Genomic DNA, 9,154 nt, shown 5'->3' on the forward strand with positions numbered 1-9,154 from the left:
CGCGACCGCTGCTGGACGCCTGACGGGAGGTGCGGGCTTGTGCACTTACCAGGGCACCTCGCGCACAGCTGCAACCCATTAGCCGGGCCGGGGGCAGCGGGGTCCAGGGCGGCGGAGGCTGGGACAACGCAGTACCTCCGGAGCTCGCCCTGGGCCACGAGGGGACCGCCACCATGGCGGAGGAAAACATCTTCCTGTTCGTGCCCAACCTCATCGGTGAGTGCTGCCCATGACCCAGGCCGGATACGAGGGCCACAGCGGCCGGGGCGGGGTGGGGTTTGAGCCAGGCTTCCACATGCCGCCCTGTCTCTCCCCACCGTTCTCTTCCAAGGTTATGCCCGGATCGTCTTCGCCATCATCGCCTTCTACTTCATGCCCTGTTGTCCACTCACGGCCTCCTCTTTCTACCTGCTCAGCGGGCTGCTGGACGCTTTTGATGGACACGCCGCCCGAGCCCTTAACCAAGGTGACGGACACCCCCTTGGAGCCTCTGCCCCTCTCCCTGACCCCGCTGAGGACATGGGGTGGGAGAAGTTTGGGGTCAGAGGGCTCTAAGCTGGCTCTTGAGACCCCTGCTAAGTTTACTGCTGCTGATGGCGGTGTCAGAGCCAGCCAGGACGTGGCTGTGGAGATGCTGGCAATCCCGTCACAGTTAACAGCAGCCAGGAAGGAGGGAGATGGAAGGTGGGTGGGGAAGGGTGCTTCCAGCTGTTTTCCTGTAGCCTGTCCCGCTGGGACCTCCCTGCTCCCCTGGCTTGCCTGGGGGGGGGGGTCGGGGAGAGCCTTGGACCTGGGTTTGCTGGGCCCTGCCTCTGTTTCAGGTTTTGGTGACCCCACAGCCCACCCAGAGTGGCCCGTGTTCCACTTTCTAGCATCACAGTGTTCCACCTGAAACGGGCACCTGTCCCTCCCCTCCCCTGGCCCTCCCCAAGCAGTGCCGCCCCACCTAACAGCCTCCTCTCTATGCACCACCCCTGACCCCATTTCCAGGAACCCGGTTTGGAGCCATGCTGGACATGCTGACCGACCGCTGTGCCACTATGTGTCTGCTGGTCAACCTGGCCCTGCTCTACCCTCGTGCCACGCTCCTCTTCCAGCTCAGCATGAGCCTGGACGTGGCCAGTCACTGGCTGCACCTGCACAGGTCTGTTGGGGCTGGGTGCGGGGGCAGGGGCAGGTGGCCGATCCCACCCTGGGGGTGGTGCCTGAAATGTCCTGGGAGGGGGTCTTCATCTTAGCTCTGCTTTGCTGGGGAGCCTGGGGTCCCACAGGATCACCCCTCAACAGTCAAGTTCACAGTTGGGTTCAGCAGGTCCCAGGACATGCATCACTGGAGAAACTCAGTGGAAGCTCACACAAAGAGCCCTGGAAGCTGGCGGTTGTTGTTGTGTGTTTTTTTTTTTTTTTTTTTTAAGATATATGCGTTTTTATTCAAAAGGCAGAGTTGCAGAGCGAGGAGACAGAGAGATTCTATCTGCTGATTGACTCTCCGGTAGCCACAATGGCCAGAGCTGAGCCAATCACAGCCAGTAACTAAGAGCATCTTCCTGGTCTCCAACCTGGGTGCAGGGTCCCAACCTCTTGGGCCATCCTCTGCTGCTTTCCCAGGCCACAGGGAGGGAGCTGATGGGAAGTAAAACAGCCAGGACTTGAATTGGTACCAGTATGCAAGGTGGACACTGCAGATGGCAGCTTAGCCTACTATGCCACAGTACTGGCCCAAGTTTCAGAGGCATAGAGAGATCCCTCCCCAAGTGTCTGCCTTGGCCAGGACTGAGTTAGTTCAGAACAGAAGCTCTCCTCCAGGTTTCACACCTGGGTGGCCAGGTCCAATGATGTGAGCCAGAGTCTGCACTGGCTGTGACATTGGGAACACAGATTGGGAGCAGAGCCCAGACCAAGACACGGGGACTGAGGTGTGTCTCCAGGATGGGTGCAACTGTTCCAAGGCGCATCTTGGTGACTAGAGCAGACCTCTGTCCCACAGGAAATTTCTCAATGTGGAGTCTGTCCCCTGACTCACCCCCCCAATCGGGACTTGTGGGGCATTGGGGCACTATGTAGCTGTGCCCCAATCTTTATCTGTGTAGGCACCCTTGCCACGTGGATTGATGAGGGGTCAGGTATGCACTGGTGCTGATTCAAGTAGCTCATTGGGTTGCCTCTCCCCCGTCCCATTTGCTCCCCCAGTTCCGTGGTCCGGGGCAGCGAGAGTCACAAGATGATTGACCTGTCAGGGAATCCAGTGCTACGGATCTACTACACCTCCAAGGTGAGCCTGGCCCACCATCCCTCACAATCCCCCAATCCCCCACTGCCCGGAGGTCCAAGGTCAGAGGGGGAGGGCACAGTAGCCGATAAGGACCAATCCAGACTCTGCCAGCCCCCCAGGGTGGGAGGGGAGGCCCTGGTGCACCCTGGCTGAAGGAGCTGAGTGGCTGGGAGTGGAAGGGGGGAGTGGGACCAGAAAGTGTTTCTGGGAGTGAGGGCAGCAAATACGCACCCCCACTTGGTGCGGGAGGGGGTGATGGTGGGAGTGGGCAGGTGGCATGTGGCCCACTGCGCTTCCCCTCTGTGTGCAGCCCGCTCTGTTCACCATGTGCGCTGGAAACGAGCTCTTCTACTGCCTGCTCTACTTGTTCCACTTCTCCGAGGGACCCTTAGGTACGCGGAGGAAGCGAGGGAGGTGCACCTGCCTGCCCAGCTGAGGGCTCCGTGCCCCCTCCCCTGACCCCCTTCTCTCCTCCTCCCCTCCCCTGTAGTCGGCTCCGTGGGGCTCTTCCGCGTGGGCCTGTGGATCACAGCCCCCGTGGCCCTGCTCAAGTCCCTCATCAGTGTCATCCACTTGGTCACGGCCTCCCGCAATATGGCTGCCCTGGACGCTGCAGACCGAGCCAAGAAGAAGTGACCCCAAAGCCCTGGGTCCCCCGGCCACTTGCCTGCCTGCCCTGGGCGTTGCCTTGTGTCACGAGGCCCACACCCTTCCTGCGAGGAGGCCTGGGGCTCTCACATAGTCTTCGTGTGTGCTCTACCCTGCTGGGAGGGGTCAGCTTCTCTTGGGGTGACATGGCAGTCTCAGGACCAGGCGCTCCCCCTGGGCTTGGAAAGTTCTGTGGGGGTCCGGGGGGCAGTACCTGCCTGCTGGTCAGTCCTGGGCCCGAGGTGCTGGGGAAATTGGAGTGAGGGAGCTGGTGGAGAGGGCGTGGCTTGCCCAAGGGGCAGGAGAGAAGTCTTGGAGTGCCAGGCCAGGAGGGAGGGGCCACCCACATCCCTACCTGTCATGGTGTGGTGTCCTCCCCCTGTCCACACTGGCTCAAGAAGCCTGGGCAATAAAGGCAGCAGCTTCACCATGCCGGATGTGGCTTTCTTGGAGATGTCTGTGGCTAGGCGTGGGGGTCCTCGGCTTTCCCTCCCTCCTAGTTGAGGGTTTGCCACTATGGTTGCTCCCATAGCAGCTTGAGTGATGTGCTTCCTGGCCTTTAAACTCTCAGTCCCCGCTGCTTGGTAACCCTGTCTCTGCTCTGGATTAAGAGAACTGCTCACTGCTGTGTAGTAGCTCACTCAGAAATATTCCTGACCCGAACTGGGAACTTCTCAAAGCTTGGGGGAGATTTGGGACACCTGTATCCCCTATTGGGGTCCTGGGTCAGCATCCAGCTCCGCTGTTCCTACCACCTGCCTGCTAATGCCCAGGCTGGGAGCCAGCAGCTGATGAATCAAAGAATTTGGTTCTGGGCCTGGTGCTGTGGCTCAACTGGCTAAACCTCCACCTTCAAGTGCCAGCTTCCTAGAGGGGCACTGATTCACGTCCCAGCTACTCTACTTCCCATCCAGTTTCCTGCTTGTGGCCTGAGAGATCAGTGGAGGATGGCCCAAAGCCTTGGCACCCTGCACCCACGTGGGAGACCCAGAAGAAGCTCCTGGCTCCTGGCTTAGGATCAGCTCAGCTCTGGCCATTGGGGTCATCTGGGGAGTGAACCAGTGGATGGAAGATCTTTCTCTTCCTCTGTAGCTGGACTTTGGCTGGACTCTGAGATGCAACATTTGTATTCCCCGACCATGGCTGTGCCCCACAGCTCAGGCTCCACGGTGCCTGTTTCTTGCACTTCCATAAACTTGGGGTTCCATAAACTTGGGCCTCCCCCCCAGAAGCTTTATTTCTCACAATTATTCCAGGGCACCTGCCGCAGACAGCTAACTATTCCGCCGTTTGGTCCCTAATGCCTACTGTCCGAGTCCGCTCTAGTATGCCACCAGATTTTTCTTGTTAAGATGTATTTACTTCAGTAAAAAGGCAAAGCAATAGAGAAAGAGAAAGACATCAAATGATCTTTGATCTGCTGGCTTACTCCCCAAAGGGCTGCAATAACGGGCTGGGCCAGGCTGGGGTGAAGCCTGGAACCAGGAACCCCAAACAGCTCTCCCCTGTGGGTGCAGGGATGCAAGCCCTTGGGCCCTCTCCTGCTGCTTTCCAGGCATCCCCTAAGGGTGCTGCTTGCTCCAATTCCCTGCTGTTCCACTTGCCATCCAGCTCCCTGCTAATACACCTGGGAAAGCAGCAGAGGATGGCCCAAGTGTTTGGGTCTATGCACCCACCTGGGAGGCCCAGAAGAAGCTCCAGGCTGCGGGCTTCATTTCTTGTAGGTGCTGTTCTGAGGGCTTTCCAGGTGTGTGCTGAACAGGTGCTGTGCCACAAGGAGATGGAGGCTTCGGGAGGGCTGTGGCCTGGGTGGGTGAGCGTCAGAATCTCCCATCTTAGCATTCAGATTGAGCGGCCCTTCCCTCACCTTAAGGGCAGTGTGGAGTGAGCCCTCAGTCACCTTGCCCGTCTTACCGTAATTCCCTGCTTCCTTGAGCCTGCAGCAAATGACCTTGCACTCCTGGGTTGGATGTCCCGGATGGCACCTTCCTGATGCCCCACAAACACACAGGCTGGTTTGTTCCGCTCTGAATCAGAACTGCTGGAACTCAGTCACTGAAATGTTGTGATTTGTATTCCTGCTTTACATCCCTGCACTGACATTAAAAAAATCCATGCATGAAAAAAAAAAAATCCACACATGTGTGGCAGTGGAAAAACTGCCAAAGCTTGGTTTCTGGACTCCATTTCCCCACGGAGAGTCAGTCCCAGACTTAGGTCTCTTCCCTGGCAGGTAGTGGGGCATTGTATGTGTGTGGGAGTTCTAACTTCAGAACTACTAATTACAGGGTGAAAAATTTTTGAGAATGAAATATTGCCCATCAGAACTCCTTTGTCAGGGCACAGTCCCTGTAGGTGAGCACAAGTACCAAGGCAAAGAACAGCCCAGCCCAGCTCATGTTGGGCAGCAGCACCCACAGGCATATGTGTGGCTCAGATCTGGAGGCAGGCCAGGCTGGGCCGGTTCATAATACCCATTGGCAGATCTGAGAACCAGGATGGAGTGCAAGAGAGGCCAAGTCGGCCCACAGCACCAACCAGTTCACATTAGGGCCGGGACTGGGAGCTAACTGCCCCAGGTTGGGAGGCATCATTTGCCAGCACAAGCTGGAATGGGGACAGACCGGGCCAGGCCAGGCTGCAGCACCTGCTGGCAAATGCCGAGGTGAGACAGGCCATGCCAGACTGGGCCGCAGCACCCACCAGCACATGCGAGACCGTGGGGAAGGTAGCGGAGAGGGTTTTGGGGGGTGGTGAGAGGAAGTATGTGAGGCCTGGCAGGGGAATAATGGGGACTCCCTTGCTGGGACACTGCCCCTGCTGGTGAGCAGGAGAGCTGGGACTAGTGTCAAACCAGGCAGGGAACGGCTACAGCACCTGTTTACCTACATGTAAACTGGGTTAGGGGAAGACCCAGGCTAGGCTAACCGATTGTATCCATTGGGGCAGGCATGAGTCAGAATAAGGGCAGGTGGGTTGGGCTTTGTCACAGGATCAGCTTGTAAATGCTGAGACTAGGGACAAGTCCTGGCAAGTTAGACTGCAGAACCACCTGGAGAGTGCAAAGATCTGAGGCAAGGAGTTGGTCCAGTGGACAGGCTGTGGGCACGTCTTTGATGGGCTGCAACTCTCACTGGTGAACATGAGAACCAGCACTGGGGGCGGGCCTGGCATGAGTGTGGGCTGGAGAGCAGAGTTGGATGGATTGACTTAGGCTTCAATGCCCGATAATGTGTGTGAGATCTCAATGGGATGTGGGCCGATCAGACCAGTTTACTGCACATACTGGCAGGCACAGGAATAAGAGCTGGGGGCTGGTCCAGGGGTGGGGTGGAGTGGTTCCTGAGGGTCGCTCCTGCTGGGCTGCAGCTCCCCCTGGTGTACGTGAGGGCTAAGTGTGTGGTTGGCAGCGTTGGGCTGAGCCACAGTACTCACTGGTTTATAAGAGGAAAGCGGGCAGAACAAATTGATTAACTATCCCAGAGCATTTTGACAGCAAATCTCTGCTCAAATAGAGACTCAGAGGTGGACTGTGTCAGCCAATTGACCTTGGAAGGATTTCTTCATCCTTGGAGCAGCGATATTAACAGCTTCTCAGAACTATAAAAACCACATGAGCAGAACCCTCAGAAAATGCTCCACAACAGGGACACTGGGATGACATTAGGTGGCAGTTCCCCATCCCCCACATGGTCTCAGCTCCCTCACCTATCTGTGAGTGTGGTGATCCATTCCGTGGAAGCCTCCAGAAGTCACTCCTTCCTTGTCAAACATGCCCTCCACTGCTCCCACTCCAACATGTTCCAGGTTCCCTTCCCTGGGCAATTGGCAGATCACTCCCACCTAAGGGCTGGGGTGGCACAGCCTGGCCAGACATTCCCTGCATTCCCCACATGCCTTGGATTCAAAAATAGAATCAACAACTATGCTGGTACACTGGTAGAGTTAGCCTTAACCAGGTCCAGAATGCCCACCAGCAAAGGGCTGCTCTTCTCCAAGCCATGTAACTTCCCGAGGTACAAAGAAACCTTAGCTGTTGCCTACAGCTGGGGGTCTTCTTTAGTTTATTTTAATGAACTAATCTTAAACAGAGTTAAGAAAGAAAAATCTTCCATCTGCCAGTTCACTCCTCAATTGCCTTCATAGTCAGAGCTGGGCTAGTCCCAGGTCAGGAGCCAGGAGCTTGTTCTGGGTCTCCTGCACTGGGGCAGGAGCCAGGGACTTGAGCCATCCTCGCTGCTTTCCCAGGTCATAAGCAGGGAGCTGCATCACAAGTGGAGCAGCCTGGACGCAACCAGCACCTCGATGGGATGTCGGTCCTTGCAGGTAGAGGATTAGCCTGTGGAACCACCACACTGGCCCCAAAGGTTTATTGCTTTGTAACATTTTTTTGGTTCTTTTGAAAGACACCAAGAGAGGGGCAGACAGAGCTCACCCAGCTGCCGTCTTATTCCTCAAATGAGTGCACCAGCCAGGAAGGGGTCAGACCAAAGCCCAGGCCTCAGAACTTAATCCCATGGGTGGGGGGTCAGGCCCCAGGTACTTGAGGCCATTGCCTGCTGTTTCCCAGCGTGCACACTGGAAGCCACCAGGAATGGGAGGAGGAGCTGGGCAAGGACCCCTGTCCCTCAGCCCTGGGCTGCGGGCGTTGCAAGCAGCAGAGCACCTGTCTCTGTGCTTGTCTGTTGATGCCGGTCCCCTAGTTTCCTGGGGGTGTCCGTGACAGCCACCAGAGATGAGATTACCCTGAGATGTCCCTTATCTCCACCGCTGAAGTGCTGAAGTGGAAAGGGGGCATTGGGATAGGGACAGTGGTTGGGGACCACTGAGGCCTTGAGTTGAAGGAAAGGTCGGGCTAGGTGGAAGAAGACTTCACGTCCTGCAGGCTCCAACGATGGTGGGGCTGGCACTGCGGAAGCCACCTGCTTCCACAGCTCCAGTTCAAGTCCCCACTGTCCCACCACTTCCCACCCAGCTCCTTGCTTCTGGCCTAGGAAGGCAGTGGAGGAAGGCTCAAGGCCTTGGACCCCTACACCCATGAGGGAGACCCAGATGAAATCCCTGGCTTCAACCTAATCGTTGCAACCACTGGGAAAGTAAACCTGTGGAAGAGAGATTGTTTTAATTCACTGCTTAATTGCAAAAAGCCAAGGATGGTTGTGCAAGCAGGTGGTGAGGAGAAAGGAACAGCCGTCCCTGTGGGCAACATCACCAGTTTCTGCCACTGTCCCCGGGGGCACTGGAGTGTGAGCCTTGGGAACACAGCAGTGCTGATGTGGGACACACAGCTAGCAGGTGGATGAGTCACCCTTGGGGAAGCTGGGGTGGGGGAGGTGGCTCCCGCTCCTGGGCCACAAACACTGAGCGAGCCCCGCAGAGTGGGAATGGGATAGCCCTGGCCTAGGCGCTGCCCCTCAAATGTGGCCCGACCTGGAGAGAATGAGGCTCACAGGGACGGGCTGCAATGTCGGGGAGTTGGTGGGAGGGGAGGACAAGGGTTCTGAAAGAGAGGACTTCGTATTACAGTGTGCCAACAGCCTCATTCAGCAAGGGCTCACTGACCCATTTTGCAGATGGGAAGCAAGCTCCAAGTTCAAGGTACCCTCCCTAGCCACACCTGAGCGAGCCCAAGGCCTTTTAGCCTCCTTGTCAGCCACATGCATGCCTGGCTGCCAGCCCTTGTGAACACTGCTGGGTGATTCTCCTACTACAAGGCCCCTTCGGGTGCTGCGGGAGGATGAACAGGGTACCCGCTCCTGTGGTGCTCCCGCAGAGCCCAGAGCAAGCAATTCAAGGGTGTTTTGGGGGTTCCTGTTCCTAAGCTCCTGGACGGGGTCTTTTCTCCATGCTGACTTCCCCACCAGAGAAGCCTCCAGTGCAGGAGATTGGCCCGGAGGGGGGTGGGGGGGAGCGGCGCAAGTTCCTGAATTAGCACCTGTGGGCTGCTATTGTGCGATGCGGCCAGCAGGTGGCGCGGAAGGAGGCTCCGAGGCTGCGGTGGGCTGGGACTGCGAGGGCCGGCTTCCTGGAGGAATGGGCGGACAGTGGGATGCTGCCGGCAAGGGAGCAGTCCCAGAGGCTTGGGCCAGGCAGGTTCCTTCCTCCCACCCGTGGCATCATCTCCTTTTGCCAAATGGAGGGCCGGCGTGCTGGCTCTGCGACTTGGGCATCTCACTGCTCCCCTCCCCGTTTCTGCTCTCTGCACGGATGCCCCGTATTTTCTAGCAGCGATCT

The 9,154-nt window shown here is 57.4% G+C and overlaps 1 protein-coding gene across 1 annotated transcript; it reads left to right on the forward strand.

Annotated features, from left to right (window-relative positions):
• Window positions 1-73: 73 nt before the first annotated feature.
• Window positions 74-3,352, forward strand: CDIPT (CDP-diacylglycerol--inositol 3-phosphatidyltransferase). Its single transcript, XM_004586877.4, has 6 exons — window positions 74-216; window positions 332-466; window positions 991-1,144; window positions 2,191-2,272; window positions 2,583-2,664; window positions 2,763-3,352. Exons 1-6 carry the CDS (start codon window positions 174-176, stop codon window positions 2,906-2,908), a joined length of 642 nt encoding a protein of 213 aa, XP_004586934.1. The 5' UTR covers window positions 74-173; the 3' UTR covers window positions 2,909-3,352.
• The last annotated feature ends 5,802 nt before the right edge of the window (window positions 3,353-9,154 follow it).

The sequence above is a fragment of the Ochotona princeps genome, chromosome 24, assembly GCF_030435755.1.
Source record: "Ochotona princeps isolate mOchPri1 chromosome 24, mOchPri1.hap1, whole genome shotgun sequence".
Lineage (NCBI taxonomy): Eukaryota > Metazoa > Chordata > Mammalia > Lagomorpha > Ochotonidae > Ochotona > Ochotona princeps.

Bases quoted from the DNA above. Each gene is read 5' to 3' on its own strand.
- CDIPT (XM_004586877.4), top strand. From the start codon at position 174: ATGGCGGAGGAAAACATCTTCCTGTTCGTGCCCAACCTCATCG. The intron at 467-990 runs GTGACGGACACC...CCCCATTTCCAG, and splicing joins CGCCCGAGCCCTTAACCAAG to GAACCCGGTTTGGAGCCATG. The intron at 1,145-2,190 runs GTCTGTTGGGGC...TTGCTCCCCCAG, and splicing joins CACTGGCTGCACCTGCACAG to TTCCGTGGTCCGGGGCAGCG.